Here is a 24,296-nt window from a genome sequence, read left to right as displayed (position 1 = left end):
TACAAAAGAGAGAGATAGTTTTTTGAACCAGAATTCTTTTAATATAAATTTATAAGCATTAAGCAGATATAAGGACGATAGAAGCACCCAAAGTGTTTCAGATCCTTCCGAGTTCTTAGTAAATTCACTACTAATTCGTTCTATTATTGAGTGCTGATTTACGTGAGCCATGTGCGGCACGTGAGGCACGCCAACGCCAACGCCACATCTCAAGTTTTCCTATCAAAACTTAATACAAGCTTGCCCGCTTCCCTTGCCGGGCAAACTGCCTTACTTTCGGCCGTGGCAAGGTCGTTCGTCTGCTACAAAGTGCTGGTTGCGGCGAGGCAGGTTATGGCTGAGGGGGGGACGGGGACCCTTGGCTGCGCTTCTTCTTTGTGCCTTCCCTTTTTAAGTTGTTGGGTGCCGGTGCCCTGGATGATTTTGTAATAAATGAATGCGTTGACCTAGCATGTGAGATTCTTAATCGATTTTCCCGATTCGCCAAACGATTTATTATAAAGTTTCGCATATGATTTTACAGAAAGGTTTTGCGGGTTTCCCTGCAACATTAATAAATGATCGTAGACAGATGGGACATCTGTTCAAGGACTAAACCTGAACCAATCCCCTGGATACTTTAAAACTTTAAAACAATTTGTCTGCTCACGCACGCAAGCATTTAACATCTGACAGGATGTGGCAAGACCAATATCGAACGAAATCCAAATGCAATATTGCGACAATTCCACTATAAATCGTGCTAAAAACTCCACAAAAGCCAACTATTCTCTGCGGGGAGGTGCTAATGAAAAGTTATCCACTGCACAGCAGAGCCGCAGCCACCGAACTCGGAATTGATTAACCGCCCGAAAAGCTGACAGCAGCTGAAACCAAAGGAAGCACCGAAATTTATGAGCGCTCTGCCAAAAACCAATCACCAACAAAATATGTAGCGACGGAAGAGAAGAGTCGGACCTGGGACGGGAACGGGAACGGGGACGGGGACTGGGACTTGGACTGGGTTTGGTTGTGAGAGCAGTTCATGTTCAATGCTAAAAATTATAAAAGTTGTTGTTGCCGTAGGTCGCCGAGTGCCGTGCCGGTGGAGTCGAGCAGCTTTGAGGTGTGCGCTGCGGTACGTAGTGCGTGGCCAGGCCCGAATTGATTGGCTTGCCGTGCCAAAACGCTATAAATGCGCCGCCAGACCAACTCAGTCACATTCATTCTCGTTGCGAGTTCCAAGTGACAACAAGTCAGCCAGTCCAATCCAATCCCACCACATCCCAAAATGAACAAATTCGTAAGTGGAGTGCCAAAATAGTGGAGGAGTGTCGGGAGCCATCCTAACCACCAGCTCTTTTCCCACCAGCTCATCCTGGTCGTTGCCACCCTGGCCCTTGCCTGCGTCCAGGCACGTCCAGACGCCTACGACGCGGCTGCCGAGACCCGGGAGTACAAGAGCGACCTGAAGGAGGACGGAACCTACAGCTACCAGTACCAGACCTCCAACGGCATTGCCGGCCAGGAGTCGGGCGTGGGTGGATACTATGCCAGCGGCTCTTCAGCGTACTACGCCCCCGACGGCCAGCTTGTCCAGCTGACGTACACGGCCGATGAGAACGGCTACCACCCCGTCGGTGCCCATCTGCCCACGCCGCCACCAATCCCCGCTGCCATCCTGAAGTCCCTCGAATACATTCGCACGCATCCGCAACAGGAGCAGCGTCAGGGTCAGGGTCGATTCTAAGTGAAGTTCCCTCTCGGCTGGCCCTGAGAGTGCCAGCCAGGAAATGTTATGTACGTTATTCGAGTTAGTTCTAGGACATTTGAAAATAAATATCGCTTCAGATAGCAAAAACTTCCAAACAATTATTTGAAATCATTGTTCCAAACGTTCTAGATGTTCGTCCAAAAAACTCAACTAGACTCAACGCAACTAATTTTGAAAACAATGCACAAATTCAATTGGATAAATAAATAAATTAATTTAATTAATTAATAACATAACATAAGGGCGAAAACTTAACATAGAATATGGCGAAATCATAACATAAGGCGAAATCTTATCTAACAGGCCAAAAAAAACTCGTCAAAAATGAAGAAGAAGAAAAAAGTCGTCAAAAAGGAAGAAGAAGAAAAAACTATCGAGTGCAGTGGCTATATCAAAACCATCGATAGTAGAGGCTAGCAGCAATGTGACTTTTACATGTACTTTACATGTTACATTTACACGTTCTTTACTTAGCGGATAACTTTACCGATTTACTAAGTTTGAAGAGCTTTTGCGTCGGAAATTAAAATTATTTTAAATAAATTTAAACAAAAGTGGAAAAAAATGGAAAATAATTTGATTAATTTCACATTCATATACTCAAATATTTAATTAGCAATGTGAGTTTTACATGTACTTTACATGTTACATATACACGTTCTTTACTTAGCGGATAACTTTACCGATTTATTAAGTTTTAAGAGCTTTCGCGTCGGAAATTTAAATTACTTTAAATAAATTTAAACAAAAGTGGAAAAAAATGGAAAATAATTTGATTAATTTTACATTCATATACTTAAATATTTAAAACGGCTACGGATGATTCGGATTTCGATTACTCCTGCGCGTTACAGCACACTTTTAACCCTCTTCTGCGCTCTCAAAAATTAACGTTTGGCGCGTTAAAATTATTATTCAACGCGCATGCTCGCCGTTATTTGTTTAATTGAAAATAATATAATAGTAATAATAACAATTCTCTTTTCAGCCGTTTTATTTTGATTTAACAATAAAATAAGCTGAAAAACCTTTATGTTTTATCTTTAAAATGCATTCAAAGTAAATTGAAATCAAACAGAAATGATCTCTTATATTCACTTAACATGCGACTGGACACACTTGCCCTGCTACCGAAATTGAATCTGTTAAATGCATTGAAAACAAAATACAGCTGATCTTTAACATTGCGTTAACATGCGTCTGGAATCAATTGCCTGATCATGTTTGCGGAATCAGTCCGAAATTGAAGCGCTCAAGCTTGCCGTTACTTAAGTTAATTTCGATCGCTCAAACGAAACGGTTATACGCCTGGGATTCGGTTAAGTTAAGTCGGTGGCACAGTGGGAAATACGAGCAGATAATACAATACACAAAGTGCATGTGCAGCGGTGCATTCGGTTCTTGCTCGATTCTTACATTGCTCGGTTTTTGTTGTTGTGCCAGTACTCTCATTGGGTGCTGTTCGCTGCGTTCGTAGCTTGGTATTACCTGAATTTTGGCGGCTGCGCAGCCTCAAGTTCTGTGCGCAGTCGCAGTCGTAGTCGAAGTCGTCGGCACGGTTGCATTTTCAATAAACGCGTTTGCTATTGGCACGCCGCGTGGGCGCCATGTGCATGTGCATGTCTATGCAGGTCCGCGTCCGTGTCGGTGCCTCGTGTGTGCATTAGCTAATGTGTTTGTATTGCTAATTAAACAACAACCACACAGAAGCAGCAGTAGCATCAGCAGCGGCAGCAGCAGCAGCAACCAGAAACGATAACTCTGACAAAAGCGAAACAAAGTGCCAGATAGAGGCGATAACCGAAAACCATTTTTCATTCACAAATTGGATCAGCGCGACATCCAGAACAGGTGGTTGGCAGCGCAGCAGGTTTCCCAATCAACTTCATTTCCCATGGTAAGTTTTCTTTCCCCTTGTTCAACGATATCTTGTGCCCGGAGTTGTTATCAGGTGTCCGCTGTCCACTGTCCGCTGTCCACTGACCACCGTCCGTCCCGCGACCTATTAAGCACTTTTGTTTTCCTATTAACGGCGATCAGCCTCGAACAGCTGAGACAATATTTATCAGCTTTAGAGGCACTGGGCTTAACATGTGGGGAAAAGCGATCGAAACAAAACTAGATCAATTACGCACTACAATAGGTATGATAAGACCGTAGCGCCCTACCCATGACGTCTGTGGGTGTTCAATTATAGTCCAAGCAGGTCATCGAAAATGATTGTTTTAAATTAAGACGTTGATAGCTTCACGTGAAATGTTCTGTAAATCGAACTAAATTACACTACCTGAAAATAGGTATTATCATGCTGCTTTAATTCTTGAAAGATCTTTTAGTTATAATAGTTCTCCCTATCTAAGCTAGCGAATTGTGAACATCCGAAGTAATCGCAAGACAAATAAACAAAACACAATTAATTATCGCAAACATTTGGAGTCGCCCCAGCAAGGTCCATGGTTTATCTGTGAGTGCCTGTGATCTTCAAATCATAAATGTGTTCAAGTTAGCCGTTTGCAGTCGGGTATCATATCGATCCAAGGCACGCCTCACACCCGCGGGGGAATTAGAAGCTACATACATACATATTTCAGATCTTTGCCGATACAAATTCGATTCGCATTTTTTATTCGAGCCGAGACCGAGACCGAGTTGCCGAAACCAAGAACAAGTGGGGCGGCTACCTGCTACCTGCCTTGCCGATTCCGAGAAGTGTTTATGCTCATGATATGCCCCAATCCAGGGTGCCCAGCCCACCCCACCGCTTCGGGGCGAGAGAAATCTCCGCCAACTCTTCAAAGCGGAGCGGCTTAATTCAAATTGATTTTGTTTTTCTTTTTATTCTGACGTTTCTGCTGCTATTTTTTTTTTTTTTGTTGGGTTTTTGGCAAACAATTTGAAGTGTCAATTTGTGTTTATAAAACTAAAATTATTTATCAAGCACAGGCCATCGCATGTGGGCAGCGCAAACAGTTAAAAGAAGAAATAAAAAAAGCAAGCGCACACATTCGCATAGATCTCGCAGTACGTACGCGTAGATATACATCTCGCTAGCACTGTTGGCTGGCTGCAAAGTCAATTGCCAAATATGGCGGACTTGTTTGTGTGTGGTTTAATGTCACACACACACTCACACATGTATCTATGCACCACACCACTCATGGATGGCGATGGAGGGAGATAAGTGTAACTCTCTGCTTGTCAATACCTGAGCATTGTAAAAGGAAATACAACTACTTGTTTCACCAAAAACGCGGAGAAATAGTCACCCAGCGCGACGCTTCGCTGGCGATGCCTTTCCTTTGTGTCTTTCCATAAATATTGAAATTTGCATGCGTCCAAATAAATTTATTTTCTAATTGTTATCTAAGCTGGCACGCCCTATAAGGCGTTCGGCCCAATCATGGGCTGAGTGCGCAGGGCCACCCAACACACAGATCACAAAAGAGCTGCGCCGCGTCAGCGTTAGCTGAAAACTCATTCTGACTAATCGGGGGGAGCTTGACTAATTGAGCCGCACACTCCATCGGAACAGAGCATCTGGCATATATTCCGCAACATCTTCAATCGAATGCACTCATGAGTAAACTGTTAAAACCCAGAAGGGTTTCTTTTGTTTTGTTTCCTTTATAGCGTTCAGTCGTATTTGGACTCATAGTAGATATTACTTTAATACTGACCTGTTATTTGAGTGATTTTATAATCATTATTAATTTACCTATAACAATACTTGCTCGAACTTCGCTCAGAGAAATATGTTAGATTTAAGGAATACAATTGCCCAACAAGCATGTGATCTAATTCCTACGTTTGTTAAATGTTTAATGTGGCTGCCATCCGTAGGGCCGGCCCCACTTCCACCTTATGCAATGCTGCCTTATTCAATTATTTTACGTCAACAAGCCAAATTGAGAATACTAATAAAGATTGCGGCTCCCTCGCGTAATACGCTGGAACAACCTACGGCTTGGAACGACAGACAGCGTTCTTTTCATTGGCGGAACAGCTGCTGCTGCTGTTGCTGTTGCTGCCGCGTGGAAACCAACAACCGAGCAACAACCAAGTGCAGCCAACACCGATGCAGTGGCTCAACCTGAGGCAGCAGCAGCCGCTTATTTAATATGCAAATGAGCGCATAAAGGCAATTCATTGCAGGGAGCCCAAAGGGAGGGTGGAGTCGAGAGCCAAGATATTTGTTAAACAATAAATAAATGGCAAAACGTATCTCCATACGATATATTACGTGTGTGTGTGTGTGTGTATGAGAATAATAATTACTATTCAGCAGCTGACGGGAGGATGCGCAGCCGCAGCCGCAGCCGCAACCGTCAGTTGGCAACCGCATCGTTTTATTTTCATTATTTTTGATTTCATATTCAGTTCTTTGAGCCAACCAACACACCCACGCAGCCACAAATGATTTGATGTGGAAATAGGCGATAATTATGCGAGCGCAACGCGGCGTATGAGTAATTTTTCGCTTGCAATTAGAAGCAGGCGCCGACGTCGACGTGCTGAAATGTTCAAATTGCAAGAATTAATCGCGAAGAAAAAAAAACACAAACCTGCAGCCGCAAAAAAAAGAAACTAACAAAACCGCAAAGAGTAATAACAAATGCGGCCAGCAAGCAGCCAGAACAACACACAAATCAAGAAAGGAAGGCTATGCACGTGGGTCGAAGCTTTCGATACCCTGGAAGATCGATCAAGTATCGATTGTGAAGCTACTAAAAAAGACATACTAAAACTACAGTTTATGGAAGAGCCAAAGAATCATCCGTGATCCGATCTTCACTTGCTTAACTGATAAAGAAATGTATAATATATGTATATACTCTATATATTGTAGTGCATTGCAAACATGTGCTAAAATTCAAAAGACCCTCTACTATAAGGGGTATCAAACGAAAAACGACCAAGAAAAGAATCCAAGCAGCAACTTGACAAATGCTGTGTGGGCGTACGTATTGTTGCTATTGTGGGCCCACGTTTAAAATTAATAATAAAGTACACCGTACAACATCATCAACAACTACAACGAAAGAGTTGGATATTTGAAAAAAGTGCTGGCAGAACCTGCGCTAAGAATTCGGATGGAGCTGGAACTGGGTACTGGAAACTGGGAGCTTGGAGCTGCTGCTGGTGTAGCATACGAAACAGAACAAATAAAACTTAAATATGTAATAACTTTTAAACAGCATAAATTACAGGAGAAGGCGGGAGCTGAGGGCAGAGGCGGCTACTCCGGTTAATGCGCTCATCAAATAGCCATAAATCAGCTCATTTAAATTTCTCAAGCGCGCTAACTTACAGGCAGAGCGAGCCACTGGCAGTCGTTGGGTTCGAATTGAATGAAAGGTGTAGATGGGGCGGGTGGTGGGGGGGTACTTGAAGAGGATGAGAATCTGAAAAGTCATGTTAGGCAGGAACCCTGCCTGCCGGACCCTCTAGACCCTCAATTTACGTTTAACCATTTGGGCATTTCCAAATTTGGACAAAAAGAAATCGCCACAAAGCGAAATTTGCCTGCCACAGTTGGGGCTTCCCTATATGGAAGTTCTCTCGCCTGTCCGTTCAAAAGGAAATAAGAAATCAAAGCAAATGGCTCGTATGCGTAATACAAAAGCTAGTCGCCAGTCGTCGCCACTCGACTTCTTCTTAATACTGACCCATCCAAAAGCCAACCCACACAAGGCGCCCAAACACACATAAATTACCCGAACAAAGGCGGATAGGAAATAACTAACAAAGTCCAAGTTGGCCAGAAGCAGCAGCAGCAGCAGCAGCCTCTGCCTCTGTCACTGTCTCTGTCTCTAGCTCTGTCTCTGTTCATCTGCGATCCCAGTTGTTGTTGCTGTTATGTCCATTTAAGCCTTGCCAATTTTGGCAACTTGTCGACCACTTGGCGCTTCAGCCTCCGCCACTGCCAGAGTCTCAGCTTCAGCTCGATCGACGAGAGATGAGTGCTCCGAGCTGCCAGACCGCCCATGCCATTTGTTTCCCATATTAATTTATCATTTATAAACGATTATTGTTATATAAATTAAATTGCGCGCCCAAAACAAATTAAACTAATAATAGGAAGCGTTTTTCACGCTTCGAATCGCTTAGCCATCGCTTGCCATTGGGCTCGCATCGCCCATCGCTGGGAACTGTGTAATTATTGACTTTGTATTTTTCTTTGTGGAGAGCCGACAAGACAACCGAAGAATTCACAGAACAGATATGGATTATGGGGCGAGCAAACAGTTTTGCACTTCCGCCCCCCCTCCACATTGTGTTTTGGGGTCTTGGGAGCAGCCCAACTTTCTAGCTATCCATCCATTAGCCAAGCCAGGTTTGCCAATTTCTAGGGCATCTTAAGCCATATTCGGCGAAGAAACGGAGTCGATTACCTTGGCCCGGCTTGGCGACAGGTGAAATTTTTCATATACGATTATTATACGCCCGCCTAATTTGCCTGCCTCGTCGCCTTTTTTGCATAATTTATCCATAACCAAAGCCGATCTCGCATTCGGATATTTGCATTCTTCGTGGCCCCAAGACAGCGCAGATTCATAAAATAAAAGACAAATAATGCGTCAATAAAGTGTCAAGCGAGCGAACACCGAAGGTTGAGCAAACAGCAAACAGCAATCAGCAATCAGCAATCGAGCGGGGAGAGGCAGAAATTATTATTATTAAATGTTATTACCCTCCCGCATAAGCAAACAAATCACATTAATCGACAGAGAACTCTGAGCATTATCATTAGGCAGCTCCTCATGGAGTTTTGCAACGGTCCCCTGAGTGGAGTCATCGACTGCATCGGCATCTGGGATTATGGTTTGGGGAAGTGTTTCTCTGATAGATAGTCGCGAATCACACATATCAACTCGTATTTAAACATCAATTATCGTCTATTATTCGTACTGTTTGCTCCACAAGTTACATAACAAGCCCCCCTCCCATGGGCCATCTATGGAATTACCAATTAGCGAGGGTCTACTACACCCTCTTATGCTGTGTCTGGAATGGCTAATTTTGATCAATTCTAATGGCTGCTTCTGAAGTTTTATTGTGCACACACACTCGTGGATATTTGATATTCATTTTCATTTCGCTGCAGAAGGAGTCGACTGTGGCATATCTGAGAATGAGAGACTCTCAAGGTCATTGGAGCGATCGCTTTGAGATTCTTGGAAGATCGCAGCTAACTCGACTACCCCCTGCATTTATTAAATTTTCGTTAATTTATGAGCAACAGCGGATTAAAAACGGAAATTCTCGGCTAATCGGCGGCATAAGTTAGAGCTGCTTGTTTACAGTCTAAATCTCACTCTTCCTCTCTCTGAATCTCGAGAGTGCGGGGGAGCGTCAAGTGCTGCCCTGGGGACGGGACGGCACCCGATCGATTTGTGGTGCTTTACGAGCAAAGTGTTTGCGACGGCGCCTTTGGGTTTGTTTGTCTGATTTGCGGTTGCCGTTGCCGTTGCGGTTTCTGGGGCCACCTCGAAATTCTATTAAGGCCCAAAATCTGTTATTGATTTGCATCTATGTACGTGTGTATTGGCAAGCAGGCAAGCGGAGTGGATTTCCGAGCTCTTAAGTTTGGCATTTGCGGGAACTTGTTTCACCTACATTGTTTTCGTTTCCGCAGCTGCGTGTGCGGCTGGAGTACGAGTAGCTGTGTATCTTTGCGTCTGGCTGCGGCTTTGGCTTTGGCTGTTCTTTTCCCTCGTACACTGAGCGAATTTCGCGTGCGTCGCTTGGCGGCAAAGGTAAACATAAACAGCCCATGGGTCCAAGGTACAGCTGTCCCAGAGAGCCCCATTTGAACTTTGGCCACCAAACAGTGAAGCCAAAACACTGACAGATTTCGTTGGGCCCATCAAAAAGCCGCCGAACCCCAATTACCAATCAATCGATCACAGCGAATGTCGCCAAATGGGGGGCGGACCTTAGACCCTGAACCATAGACCCCCCGCCTCCCCTGTAACGGGAATTACAATAATTTATGCGGCTGCCCTGATCGAATTACAACAACTTGAGGCAATAACTCAAATAATATACTCGCATACCCCATTGCTAATAAGGCTCTCTCGCCTCGGCTAAGTGCGTAAACTGTGTTTCTGTCGCTGCTCGGCCATAAATCGCCGGGCGGCAGACAAGGCAGAATGGCAAAGCCAATGCCATTCCGTTCTGTTCCCTTCCGTTCCGTTCCGTTGCGAGAGGTGATCGTGCGTGCCTGGTATAACTCTTTTTGGGGCGGGGGGCTCACAGACAGAACGACTCGTAAATTCATTTGTTTTCATTAAGCAATTCGTTGGAAGAGAAGGAAGGCCGGCGAATCATCGCCACGCGAATCCTCTCCAAGATGAGAACAAGAGCAGTGGATATAGTCTCTGCTAACTGCTTACGATAGATCCTACTCTCCAAAGTTATTGTAATAATAGAGTCTCAGCTGCAGCCAGGAATTTATAGGTCACCATGCCCATTTATAGGCGGGTGACGCTTGTCCAGTTGCAATGCCCGGCACGTACGCGGATTTCCGTGCCCAATCTCAATCCCAGCTCGAAGTTCCCATACCCATAACCATATCGATTGCCTATAGTCTCCCCAAAAGTAATTAAACACGCTGAATGGGCGTGCAATGGCTCTGGCATCTCGCTCTGACTCTGACTCTATGGTCTTGGTAGAGTGTGGGGGGGAAAGACCCAGACCCAGGCCCTAGCCCGAGGGCAACTCAGTTTAACGGCGCCTATCAGCAGAGCCATCGATCGTATGTGCTTTGTCAAATTGAAATTATGCACGGCTGATCCTCCAGACAGACAGACAGACACACCGATGTATGGGGCAACAGAGAGAGAAAGAGAGAGAGATCTCTCTCGCTTATGTAATTGGAAATGCGCCATGGGATCGGATCGGATCGGATTGGATTGGAGCAGAGTGTTTGGTGGGGGGGATGCCAGGGAATTGGGAGCGCAGTCGTCAGACGTCAAGCGAATGCTGACAATTGCAGACAGCTAATAACTTGGACGAGCACTGAGCGATGGGCGATGAGAAATGGCCAAATTGCTGATCGCTGATCGGTGATCGTCGAGCGTCGATCGTCGCTTGTCTCGTCTCGTCTCTCTCCCAGAGACATGCAAACACTTCCTCGAGAGCCAAAGATCCCTGCTAGTCATGTAACAGCTTAAAAATAATTTGCACAAATAAATCAAAGTCATAAAATTCATGGAGCACGGAGCGACAGCGACGATCGCTCTGCCGATGGGCCAGTCGTTTGTCGATTTCCTCTCACCGCTCTCTGTCGATCGCACAAAATGTTGCAATGTCTAATGCCTAATGTTGTGGCTGATGTTGCTATTGCTATCGCATAAAAGAATTTAATGAAATTTAATGAAAAGCTACACGATCGCAGACACGACTCCACACCGATCATCCACAGTGCACACAACACACAGCACAGTCCATAGTCCGCAGTCCGCTGCAGTCGTACTTTGTTGCAATTGCCTTTTGTCTGTGGCATGAATATGAATTTGTCTCTAGGACATTTTCGCAATTAATTGAATTATCGTCAGCGTTGATGTTGGCTGTTGCTGTTGCTGTTGCTGTCGTCGTGAATGGCACAGGCATCCAGAGATCGATCGTCCGATCGACCGACCGATCGAACGATGGAGCGGCAATCAAATTTGAGTGTCCGTGGAATTACTGAATCGGTGGCTCACTTGGCAGGTCGCTACCTTGCCTTGCACCGCCTTGCCTTATGCGCGCCAAGTATTATGGCATTTTGGTGGCAACCTGCAAGAATATGGCATTAGCATTGCTCACCACCGATCGATGGGTGTGGCAGCCACACATACACAGATACAGTGAGAAAGAGAGAGAGAGAGAGAGAGAGTGGTGGGAGTCGAGGGCGACGCGACTGCGAATCACTTGCCACAACCACAATGCGCGCTAAGGTTAAAGCAACCCGACAAGCCATTAAAATCAGCCACGCTCCATTAGAGCCAGCGCCGACTGCGCTGTCAGCGTCATTTACGGCTAATTAAACAAATTATTGCATGTCTGTGTGGAGCGCGTTGCAAGTGGCAGCGGCAGAGGCAGAGGCAAAGCCAGCGGCAAATTGAGTTGCGCATACGCCGTGTGGCCCATGCCACGAATCTCACAATGAAATCTTAATTGTAAGACAATAGCCAGCCGGATAAAACATTTACTATTTATAAATAGCCCAAAGCGAGCAAAACGCCAAGAAGACAATGCTAAAAGTGGAGGTAATGCTGAAAGGCATCAGGTTGCAACTTGGTTACAAGTTCACGAGGCAACACTGATGTCTAAATCGTAATCCATCAAGTCGAATCACTGATGCACTCACAGAATATGCCAATTAATTGGCATGCCAAAAGGAATAGATACTCAAAGGCAGGTATAGGCAAGATCTCGAATACAAAAAAAAGTCTCTAAAGCAAATGAAATAAACTCGCATGTTGAATGCCACATTGGATGTGCCTGCATCTGCTTCTGCCACTCGCTGGACAACAACAAAGCCAAACGAGCGGCACTGTGGGCGATGCGCCTGCCTGGAGCTCTGCTGCTGCCGCTGCTGCTGCTCTCCCTACCTCTTGGTCTTTGGCCACAACTCAATCTGTCTCGGTGTGTGCTCCCAAAAAACCAACATTGACCAACTAATTCGCCAGTCACGTGGTGTGGCCTGTGCCTGTGCCACACAAGAAATGGGAGCAATCTGCGCGGTGCTGCGCTGGTTTTATATATTTTTTATTATTACGAGTATAAGTACGGGTAGGGTAAGGGTACGGGTACGGGCATGTATTTATTTGGATTTCGAGTGCAATGTAGTTCAAGTTCGAGTTGGCGCTGCTGGGGATTTTGTTTGTTGTGTTGGATTGCGCAAGCGCAGCGTCTCTGCTGAAAGGTAAAAGTAATGTTAATGTTAATGCTGTTGCTGATGCCAGAGAGAGGGGGAGATCTCGGCTAATGCCTGGGACTGGCCTCTAATCTCCGTCTGAGTCCGTCTGCCTTTCAGACAAGCGCTTTTCACGCTTGTCACTGGATACCTTTTTTCCCCCAGGGCAGCACTTAATTTATGCCTTTTTTTTATGGGCTTTGTTTGGCTTTGTTGTTCTAACGAGAAACAAGTGCAGCAGCGGCAGCTGCTGGCAAAGTGCGGCGCGCGATCTGCAAATGTTGAACTTACATAAATGGCAACTGGTTGCCTAGTTAGTTACCAAGTTGGGCTAGTATATGCCCGTAAGTATATATATTGTAGTTATAGAGTCGACTGTGACTGTGACTGTGACGACGATATAGTCGTCGAGTCGAACTCCCTCGGTGACTCAGCTGAGGCTTTCGTAGGCGAATCCGAGATCGACCCAATGACAAACCGATTCTCAAACACACACACGATAAGCTCTCCGCCAAATCCCACAAGCTAAATATAGTCGCCAGATACATCGATAAGCATGTATGATGTACATGCGGAAGTGCGAGCTCAGATGCCGCAGACCACAAACAGAGCCCAAGCAAATGTTTGCGAAGGACAAGCAAATATCTCTCAGTGAACAAAACGCCAAGCTTGTGGCAAGAATCGCACATCGCACCCACCAAAAAAGCTGCTCCCCAAAAAGCCAAGAAGCTGACTAATCGTTATAATCGTGGACACAGAGTGTGTGGGGGGTGGGCAAGACTGCGGCAAGACTCAACTTCTTTTGCTGAATGAACTGAGGAAAACAATTCTCGCTCCAAGCTCCATGCTCCATGCAGGAGCCCACACACAGAAATCCAAAATGAAAAGCAGAAAACTTGAAATGCGGCAACTGAAACCACAAGTCAATGTCAACGCGGTGGCAGCTTCAGAGCAGAGCAGAGCAGAGCAGATCAGCATAGAGCACAGAGCATAGCTGAGCGGCGGCATCTGTGCAGCATGGCCAAACTCTTTTCAAATGATTCACTTCTACATAGCTATGTAGGTTTCCGAGCCACAATACAAAAGCTGTCGTTGCTGTCGTGGCCGCTGCCGCTGCCGCCGCCGCACTTCTTTTGTGTGCTTTATGGCCATTGTCTGGGGTTTTGTGTCGATTTGAACTTTTGTATTTTGACAATTCAAAGTTAAGGTCAACAAGGGATTTGAAATGCTGCAGTCGGCGTCGGACTCTGGTGCGGTGCGTTGCGGAGGGGATGGAGTGTGAAGTGCTGTTGTTTGGCGGTGGTGCATTGAACCTTTTGGCCAAAACCGATCTCAGCATAATTAGCGCACATTGTGCGGCCCGTTTGTCGATTGTCGGCCCTGAGTGTGTGTCGACTGTGTCGGCTCTTTGGCTCGCTTCGGTATGGCATGCCAACAATTTCGGCGCACTCAAGTGGCCATTGACCACTGTTCGGTGTGTGTGAGTGTCTGTGTGTGTGGCTTATGGGGGATATATGCCACCTGTAAATTCGGCCAAGCCAAGCTTGTCGCATGTTCGGGCTGTCATAAATGCAAGAGCCTGAACATATTTATGCACTTTACCAGAATTTCGAGCACCTGGAACACAGCACCAGCTGCATGTGAACAGACAGCTCTAGGGCAGTCGCACCAGTTGCATGCAACAATCCATGGCCGAATCCCTGCGACATGCCACAGCCAATAAAGAACAAAATAAAACTTTCGCTTTTCCATTGTGTAAATAAGCGTGAAAATCGCCCATTAGCGCCTCATATTTTATAGGCTTACCAACGCCCAGGGCCCAGGGCCCAGTTTCCAGATACAAAACCTATTCAACCTGTTCCGAGTTTCACACTTCGGGCGGCGGCGGCGGCGCTTGCGCTTGCGCAAAACGAAGCCCTAAAACAATAGAAAATTTTCCAATGAAGCGGCTTTTGACACATTTTGATGGGTTTTTCATAAGGTTCCAAGTGCACAGCGACTGTCATTGCCAGTTGAGTCCATTTAACCCGCACAAACGCCTCTGTGACCATTCATAAATTCTCATCAATGGCATAACACACACAAATGGGGGAGTTCCCCCTCTAGCTCCGGGTTCATTCCATGCCCCAAAAGCGTTGACACTGCCCGCGTTGCCTGTCAAATGTCAACTAGCGCCACGCGGCGCTCCCAATGAGATCCAATAAAGCCGGAGTCACGGATAATCCCCATTCCGTTCAAGCGGAGCCCATCTGCTAGTATTCTGATAGACACACAAAGTTTCTATTTATGGAGCAAGTATTTTTAACCCCACTGTGGAAATTCATAGTTGCAGCATTTAACTACAGTGGACATCGGCTATGTGGGAATGTGAATTAAATTAAATCCCAGCTTGTAAATCTTTACATGCACCTGTTTCGTACATCCAATACTCACTGTATTCCAAGTGAACTTCCGTTATGGGATTAGGGAATTTCTAACAAAGTTCTCCACCCCTTATCTCATCTGCTACTCATCTGATGGTGCGCTCTAACCACCAATCAAGAATCTAGTTTGAAGACCGGCTTGGTGTGCTTTTTGTGTGGTTTTGCCATGGAACGGCGGCCACTGTGGTCATCATCGAAATGCAAAACCTACGCATTATTATATATATATGTATTTTTTGTTTGTTTTCCGTGGGTCCCCGTGGGCTGCATTTTATTTATTTTTGTAGTCAAACGTTCTTTTATATACACACAGAAATACATCGTTAAGCGTATTTGCTTTGTTGGTTGGTTGGTGCTCTTGAATTTGGCTGTTATACGAGTAGACGCCCACGAAAGGCCATGCTGGCGATGATGATGAGATTGTCCAGCCAGCCAGCCAGCCAGCTGGTGCCCAACAGAGCAAAAGCCAGGCTGGCTTTCTGGCTGGCTAATTGACGAATTAAGTCAAGTAAGTGCAAATGAGGCGTACTCTCTGCCACGCCCTAATTGCTCAATTTGTACGGCCTGCAGTTTGCAGTTGGAGTCGCGCGACCTTCGGGTACGGCACTTAAACTTGACATGTAACCGAAAATGTGCATTGAAGTATCCTTAAAATTATTGCATTGCCAAGTAAACTTGGACGGCGACGTCTGCTTCTACTTGTGAATGAGTGTGTCGAGACGAATCGAATCGAATCGAGTGGAATCGAACATAAAACACAGATGTAAAGGCTATAAAATGTATCCCAGTTTCAAGTACGCGACATCTCAGCTTGAGTTTTGTATTTTTAGCTTATATTCGTATTGGAAACATATCAAAACGAACAGCAAGCGAACGACAGTGCCACATGGAGCTGTAAAGATGTTTTTACCGATTTTAGAAGTCATAAGGTCAATGCTGAGAGAGCAGCTAGCGCCAAGCTCCAGCCAAGCTACAAGATCGTGTTTTGATTGCAAGTCGGAGTCGGAGACGTTGACGTTGTCGATGTTGTTTCTGTGGATGTTGCTGGCGTCGTCGTCGTCGTCGTCGTCTGTTGTCAAGTGTTATGACTCGTTCTGTCTTCCATGCTCTGCTCTGCTCCCCCCCAACTAGCAACCGCCAACGGACAGGCTGCCCCCAAAAGCTGAGAACTGCAACAAAGCGACTCTCTGTGCCGCATGGTTCTCATGCCTCCCAGACGACGATTCACACAGTTTGTGGCTGTTGTTGATAAGAGGCGGCTTATAAACAAATCAACAGCGAAAGGGAAATATAAATGAAAATGAAGTTGCTCAAACATATTGTAGATTAAACAAGAATGAAGAGATCAAGATCAAGCGGATAAATGATTGGATTAGGCTGCGAGTGAGTGGCCCTCATAATGCCCCTAATGATAGATAGGGCCGAGCCGAGCCGAGCCGATCCAAGATTCCCCTTCCATGCAACCCACCAAGTAATCTCACTTTTATCAGTGGCATTTATTATTGAGTGCCAAACACTTAACTCAATGGCTCTTTGTTTAATTTATTTTATATTTTCCCACTTCATATTTGTTTTTTTGTCTACACATCTGAATGCAAATTCAAATTCAATGGCTGCCTGCAGCCATCAAAACTGAATAAAAATGTATGAAAATTGTGCAGTCACAGCCACAGATTAAAGCTGTGGACACACCCGCACAAATCGTTGATAGAGAAGCCAACAAGGTCCCCCCTCTTTTTTTCGGCGCTGCAGCTTCATTTGTTGCAATTTGTTACAGGTGTAACGACCTTGCGCCTATTGCCACAGATTATGTCAGCGCTGCGCTGCTCTGCTCTGCTCTGCTACCGTAGCTGATATTTAACGTCTTACATTTGTAAATCTTCTCAAGCATCCTCACCACTGTTGATTTACAGATCTCGAGATGTTTGTTCAAGTCTCTCGGGTCTCTCTCGGAGGGTCCTACCTAGCTGCATTCACCTGTTTGGGCCTGGCCTAGCCCAGAAATATATGCACTTTGCACAACATTTAATCACGTTTAGGCATTAGGCATTAGGCATACGCCCCGTGGGCTGTTGTTGAAAGACCAAAACATAATTTATACAACATTATTATAATGTCGCGGAGACATTGAAAACTACAACAACGCTCGAACAGCCCTCATTGGGAGGGGGAGTGGCAACAGCAGAGGGAAATGTTGAGGCTGAGGCTGAGGGTGAGACAAACATTGAAAAGTTTTGAAATTTGTGAATTATTACTTGCACTTTAACATGGCTCCGAGCGGGGAGGCGATGACGACGAATATCTCTGTGTGTGTTTCCACAATAACGGCGCGGCGTCGAGCAATTTGTGTGTGTGGCATGTGGCTGTGGCTGTGACATTTTATAGACGGCAACGACAACGACAACGAGTCGCCAATCCACCACCTGTCGGCTCCAGGGGCCACTTTCCGAACAAAGGGGTGGGGGGGGGGTTCTCCAATATGAAAAACCATTTGCGCCTGTCAACGCCCCGCTTTTGTCTGAGCTCCACTCCAAAATAAATGAGTTCCAGTGAGAGCCGGGCTCTCCAAACCCATTCTAATTCGATTCCACAGCAGGTCTGTTCTCCCCCGAGAGTTCATTAGCATTTCGGTGGGATCCATTCCCACACCAGGCCCATATCTATCCCACTTCGGCCTTTACGTCTCAATTTGTGCCGATCTTACTCGCACTGCTGCTGCTGCTGCTTTTTTTTTCCTACCAATATCGACAATAAATAGCCGCAATAATGCGATGTCCAGCCAGATGAAATGTCCGGGCCCGCCTAATGGAACCAGTTTGCCGATAAGCATTTAATTTATCGTCCTATCACTATCGAATGTCGCTCATACTCGCATGGAGAGCGCCGTCGCTGGTTCGCCAGTTGCGCGGGTGTTGTGCTAAATTGTCTAGAGCGGATTCGGCGCACGTTTGGATTGTGTACACTGCCCCACAAGGTTGTGCTGGAATGGTCAATGGTCAAGGCGTAGAAGGTGCAAAAGGTTCCATATCATTTTCAGCTACACTTCATTTGAATGCTCAAAAGTTATCTCATCAGCAAGATAAAAAATATAAAATTCGAATGCCAATTGGTTTGGTTCTCATCACTGTTTAGGTCTCACAGTGTAGATTAACCTTCCCATTCGAATCTGAAATCCGAATATGAAAGCGAGCCAAAGAACATGACACAGAATTGCAAATGGGTCTGTGTTTTGATTGAGAACTTGTTTCTGTCCCGGCATGGCATCCGCCATCTGAGCACCACTCCGCGCACTATGCGCGGAATTATCGGAAATATCATGCGAACAGACGACTGCCAATAAGGCATATCGCAGGGATGTCACTTTCTGATGTCTGGATGTCTCTCCATTAATTCGTTGTCGTTTTATGTGATTTCATTAGCGCCGCATCGAAACGTCAAATGCCAATCCCCAACCCAAATCCCTGCCCCACTCATACGCTCTATGCTCTGCCTCTTACAAATCAGCGACAACAAATGCCATATAGCCACATGACAACAGCAACAATGGCAATAACATGAGCATTTAGCGCACACACAAATTATAATTTCAAATATCGCAAAGTGCCACTTCAGATCGGCGCTCTTAACGAAAAATGTTAAGCATTTTATCGGCCTTTTTGTTGTATTTTAATTTTAATGAAAACTTATTTATTTTAATATGCGAGAACCTAAATGACAGTGTTACTTTGTCGGCGATTTAGACGGCGACTAATCGAATGTATTGAGTGTTTTGAGTGTAAGCAAATTAACGAGATCATTTGCTGGTAATTGAGATGCCGATGCCGATCTAGAAGGCGGAACCCCCCGGCCTCAAAGGTTGCCTTTGATCGTGCCTCCATCTAGTCCGTTGACCGTCTCATTGGCAAATAAAAAACAAACAAACGAAATAAACGGAATACCGAAAATCCAAATAACTATGAAATCAGTGACGCCCTCCGGCCCGTTGCCTAAGCCAAATCAATTTATGACATTTGTGGCCCTAAGGGGGCTAAGGGAGCCGGTCGTAAATTAATTAAATTTTGGGGCGGTGACACATAAAACGGGGGCATGCCCAGAGCGACAATTGAAGGGCTTGGATTGCAATCAAAACTGGGTTTTCATCAACTCAAACTCGAACTCGAACTCTATTTTCCCCCGGCTTTCCTCTTACAGATTCAGGGCACGAGGAGCGTTCGGCATGACGTGAACTGCTTAGATATTCCATGCAAGAACAGAACGAACCCTTTGGAACTAGCCGCCGCCCCATCGATCGTCTCGAACCGATTCGATTCGATTGTCATTGAATAACGTCCGAGCGGGACGTGATCAGTCAAGAGTAGAGCAGTGTCTGTGCCCCGAAAGAACCAAACATCGACAACATGGACTCACGCATCGGCCTGGACTACATTGTCGAGAATCGTGACTACATTGCCAAGCTGGGCGCTGCCCTGGACACGCAGAATGCAACGGTCAAGAAGCAAGTCTTTGAGCTGCTCTCCGCGCTGTGCGCCTACAGCGCCGAGGGCTATGCGCGTGCCATCGAAACCCTAGAATTTTACAAGGTAAGCGCTCCCCAAAAACAAATCCCCCAAAGTATCCCAGTGAATTTTATGCCAACTTTCTTTCCGTGCAGAATCTCAAGAAGCAACGATATCGCTTCAAGATCGTCATCAACGAGCTGGAGCTGGCGAGTGCCTCCTCATCGCCACCGCTTGACTACCAGGCCGCCCTGCTGGCCTTCATCAACTGTGTCATCATCTCCGCCGCCACCCTGCAGGATCGCATACGCATCCGCAACGAATTTATAGGTAAGATCGATCCCCACTCAACCCACAAACACAGAACAGGCTTATAAAAACCACCAAAACGATGAAGATGTCCATCCATTAGACCAACCGCAAAAGCTGTTTCGACTTCGACTTCGATTTCATTGAATTGAATTGATTAATGTGATCCAGTGGCCTTGACCGTATGTGCCGGTGCCGTGTGCATGTGACACAAGCCACAGAGTCCCACAAAGTCCCAGCCAGCCACACCAGCGACCCTCGGGGCAAGCTGTCGACTGAGGTTAGACTCTTTGGTGGATAATGATGGAGAGTCGCTGGCTTCGACACAAAGTCACAAATGCCAAATCGCCTTTGTCTCTTGACGCAATGGCGATTCGCGTAACCTTAGCACGTGCCGTCGATTCAGAGGCGCGTCTTTAAGCCAATAATTACACTGCGAATTCGTTTGAATTAGATGTTGGAAAAACGGGCATTGTTTGGGTTCATATATGGTAGATTTATGTACAGGAGTATATATATATTTATATCTACCCCTATACCTGTTTTATTTCCATTTCCCTTGGGTTGATCATCGAACGAAATTTAATTGAAATTCAAAGTTTATTATTATGATTAGGAATATGTTTCTCTTGCTCTCGCTTTGCTACTAGTTTTTCCCTATTTTTCTCGAATATATGTAATAAAAATTTAAGCATGGAAAAGTAAATATTAAACAGCAGATAAATCGGGAAACGTGACGAGTTTTTAGATTGTTTTCTGTAGGTTATTAATAGGGCTGGGACTGCACCCAAATTATGCTTGCCACTCGTTTCATTGTGGAGATACCAAAGTCCAGAGAGTTTTAATATGTTTCGAACGTGCCTTCAGATTTGTTCTGTTCAACCCCAACGATTTGTCTCCGGTCCAACTCATCTGTATGTAGAAATAAGAGCCAAAGGAGAGCACAATGGACAAATGTACTTAATATGTAACAAGCCGCCGCCTGCCTCTCCGGCTGCTGACAAACAAGGGACTCATTTACATCCTGTCAGTGCGGCGGCAGTGCCCAGCTCTTGCTGTGGGCCCCTTTTGCTCGTTCAAAGTTCATGAACTGTCCCCGAACGCGGAGACTCAACACCCCACCCCACCCATCCCCACCCATCCCCATACTCTGGCAGTCGTCAACCCGCCCCTGACTTTGATTGAGCGCGGTTGTGCGTGCGTAGTCGTTGTCGTTGTCGTTGTCTCTGTGTCGCCGTGTTGCTGTGTCGTTGTTGTCTTGTTCTGCGCAGACGCAGCACCACCAAAACGTGGGGTACTCTCGGTGTCGGTGGTGCATTGAATGACGGCTGCACTGTGCCCGTTGGCGGGGTGTGGGGAACTGCCGTTTTATTGTTCTTAATTAAAATAAATTGAGCTGCGCTTTTTCAGCATTACAGGAATATAATAATAAAGCAGCGGAGTAGTAAGACAAATTCGAAATCTCAACGGCAGCCACAAAATGTAAGTCACGCACGCCATTCCACTTCTGTTTTGGGAGGCGGCTCCACTCCCAGCCTGCCACAGCCACAGACCCCACCACTCCACATCCCAGCACCCGAGACCCGAGACCCAGTTCGATTCCTGCAAAGGGGGTCTCCGCCGCGGCTGTGTCGGAATTCCTGAGCGACACATTTGACAAGCAACGGCCGCATTTTGTTTGGCAATGAAAATATGTATTCGGTTTCAAGGCTGTTGGCCCGACTTTGACTTTGTCTTCACTCTGTGACGATCTGTTCTCTCTGCTCATCCGTTTTATTGTTGTGCTTTATGTGTGTTTCAGTTTCAGTTTCCAGGAACGCCCCACAAATATTTGCATTTTTCCAATTCGAATCTCTGGGGGCCTGCTAATGCCACTTAAGTGCCCAATTATCGGAGTTCTATCTGTCGCTCTGACTGGATCCAATCCGATCCGACCCGGTCAGATAGCCATCATATCTCCTCTGCTGTATGTCATCTGTCAGGCCAAAGCCGCCGGCTGGCTGGCATCTGGCTGGATTTATGCCCCATGATTTTCCACTTTGGCACGCAAAAGTTTTCCCATAGCCAGTGCCATAAATTTGTGTGTTCAGCGGTTACTCATTCATGGGCAAAATTCACTTCCAATTGATTTATAAATCATCAGCAGATTTACAATATTGAGTGAAATATTTAAATCGTTTGCGAGAATTGATTTCTTGTGCTGTGGCTGTGACTGTGGCTGTGGCATGGCATGTTATTAAACAATTAATTGTAGACTTTTGGGGCGTGCCAGAACCATTCCATTCCTTCGACTGGCCATAGGGCATGGCTGGTCTGATCTGATCTGCTCTCGATCAGATCCGAGTCTAGTTCAGATCTCCACTTCCGAATCGAATCCGAAAACAAAGCCCGCAACGGGGGGACAAATATACTTTTACTCACACAGCCACTCGCACACGCATTTTAATTGTGCGCCTTTTATGGATTTCAATTTCAAACAAATAAAACGACAGCCAGCAAGATCGTAAAATGAAATTATGAACGTCAAGGCGCCAAATAAGGCGGCCCAAAGGAGGGGGTTGCACCAAGAGGAGAGAGAGAGAGCAGGAGAGGGAGAGTGCGCGGCCTGAGGGACATAGCGACACAGAAGCGACAACGACTTTCACGAGTTTTTCGTAATTAAATTTTTTATTGTTATTAGTATTATTTGTATTTTACAACATACTCGTACGGCTACGTAGACAGATCTTTGTGTGTGTGTATTCGTATTCGTATGAATAAATTGATTGGTGAGTGCGCAAATAAAAGCAAAAAGGCGAAAAAAAAAAACGAGCTTGACCGGAAGTGGCTCGGGATGCATTGGGCGGGCCTTGGCTGCCATTGGAAGACCTGATTCACGTCAAACAAAGAATATAACATACTAACTTTTGTATACTTGGTAGGAACAAGTGCTAGGAACCTACTCGCACAAGTATACGGCTTAAATTCAGTTTCGAAAATTTCGAATTTCCAATAGAAAGTTCTATCCTTGCCTGGGCAACTACAGAGGTTAAATATCATAAGCTAAATTACTTGTACAATTTATTTAAACAAATCTGAATTAAAATTTCAAACATTTCTCTTTTTTATTATTATTTTATTTATTATTTTCTTTTATTTTATTATTAAAAATAAAATTTATTTAATGCATTTATTTCTTTGTATTATTAAAATTATTAAAAATAAAATTTATTTAATGCATGCAATTTTGTTTATTTTGTATATTCCCAATTGACACGCTTCTTTTTTGCATTGCAGGTCTCAAAGTATTACCGCTGCTCAATAACCTAAGGTGAGTCTTGAAGTACACAGTTGATGAGGACGAACCATCAAATCTAAAGACAAGACATTGTGGGACACGACACCCACAGCTGCTAGGGACGTCATTGGTATTCAGGCTGGAGAGTGCGCAGGCAGGCCATGTATTTGATGGGAAGAAGACCCCTGTCTGAGCTGGGCGAAACCCTGAAACACTCCCACAACGCACACACTGTACGAAAGCACCAGTCGAAACGATTACGAGTACTCGTATCACAAACAGTTTAACGATCGGCGTTTGCTTTTATGATTTTTTGTGTTGTTTCTTGTCGAATCGGCGGTCACATTTTAATTTGCATGGGACGATCAACAAGACAAGATCAAGGTATTCGCCCATTTTCACATGGCTATGCGAAAGCCCTCTACACCAGTGGAGGTGGGTCATTAATGACCGATCAAGACCCGCTGCGGACGCTTGTCAAACATCCATCAGCCATGGCAAAGACTGGCAGACAACCGAGAGAACCGAGGATGATCACTGGTGGATCGGCGGCTGTGCGCTGGTCTTATGCAAATAATTTGCGCTGCTTTCGAGTCTGTCCAACCAATTAATTCAATATTTAATTAGTCAACAATAAATCAATTAGTTAGCTGCTGCTCTGCCTCTGCCTCTGCACCCCCGGCACCCTTAGCAAAACGGGTTTATTTATGGGTCTCTGGTTGACAAATTTGTCGCTTTGGCTGCGGCTCTAGCTGTTCGTTCGTTCGTTCGTTCGTTATGTTTTGCTCGAAAACTGAGGGGAAAACTCACAAATTCAATTAAGTATTTGAAATGCGAGTAGTAGTTCTGGCAGCCCCAGCCCCAGCCCCTACCACAGCCACTACCCCTGGACCACATCTGCAGATTCCTCCGCTTGTCAGTCAGAGCAGTCGACTAATTGATTGTCCCCTGCCATATGTCTTGGAGGGGTGGCACGGGCACGGGCACTCTTTCATTCTCAAGTGGATGCGGACCATTTGTATTGTGTGTGTACCATGGCCCCTGCGGCTCCTATTGTTATTAAAATTTTAACGCTCGTCGCCCATAAATGAAATGCGTAGTTTCTCGCGCTTTTTAATATATTTCAAATTTCAAA

General features: G+C 45.5%; 2 protein-coding genes across 3 annotated transcripts in view; both read left to right on the top strand.

The window, feature by feature from the left end:
- Nucleotides 1–1,270: 1,270 nt before the first annotated feature.
- On the top strand, nucleotides 1,271–1,860 carry LOC111070519 (pupal cuticle protein Edg-78E). The gene is made up of 2 exons (XM_022361125.2): nucleotides 1,271–1,282; nucleotides 1,352–1,860. Exons 1-2 carry the CDS (start codon nucleotides 1,271–1,273, stop codon nucleotides 1,727–1,729), a joined length of 390 nt encoding a protein of 129 aa, XP_022216817.2. The 3' UTR covers nucleotides 1,730–1,860.
- A 1,135-nt stretch (nucleotides 1,861–2,995) lies between these two features.
- LOC111070463 (FH2 domain-containing protein 1) overlaps nucleotides 2,996–24,296 on the top strand; it is a 28,496-nt gene continuing 7,195 nt past the window's right edge. Inside the window, exons 1-4 of one of the 2 annotated variants that reach the window (XM_022361012.2) lie at nucleotides 2,996–3,650; nucleotides 19,271–19,659; nucleotides 19,731–19,905; nucleotides 23,161–23,194. In XM_022361012.2, coding sequence (XP_022216704.2) covers nucleotides 19,477–19,659; nucleotides 19,731–19,905; nucleotides 23,161–23,194 — 392 coding nt within the window. In that variant the 5' untranslated portion in view covers nucleotides 2,996–3,650; nucleotides 19,271–19,476. The remainder of the gene's footprint in view (nucleotides 3,651–19,270; nucleotides 19,660–19,730; nucleotides 19,906–23,160; nucleotides 23,195–24,296) is intronic. The other variant, XM_022361011.2, reaches the window with a different exon arrangement.

Source organism: Drosophila obscura, unplaced genomic scaffold (genome assembly GCF_018151105.1).
Source record: "Drosophila obscura isolate BZ-5 IFL unplaced genomic scaffold, ASM1815110v1 contig_1, whole genome shotgun sequence".
In the NCBI taxonomy this organism is placed as follows: Eukaryota; Metazoa; Arthropoda; class Insecta; order Diptera; family Drosophilidae; genus Drosophila; species Drosophila obscura.
The sequence above is the reverse complement of the archived record's forward strand: the minus strand, read 5'-3'. Positions and strand labels throughout refer to the sequence as shown.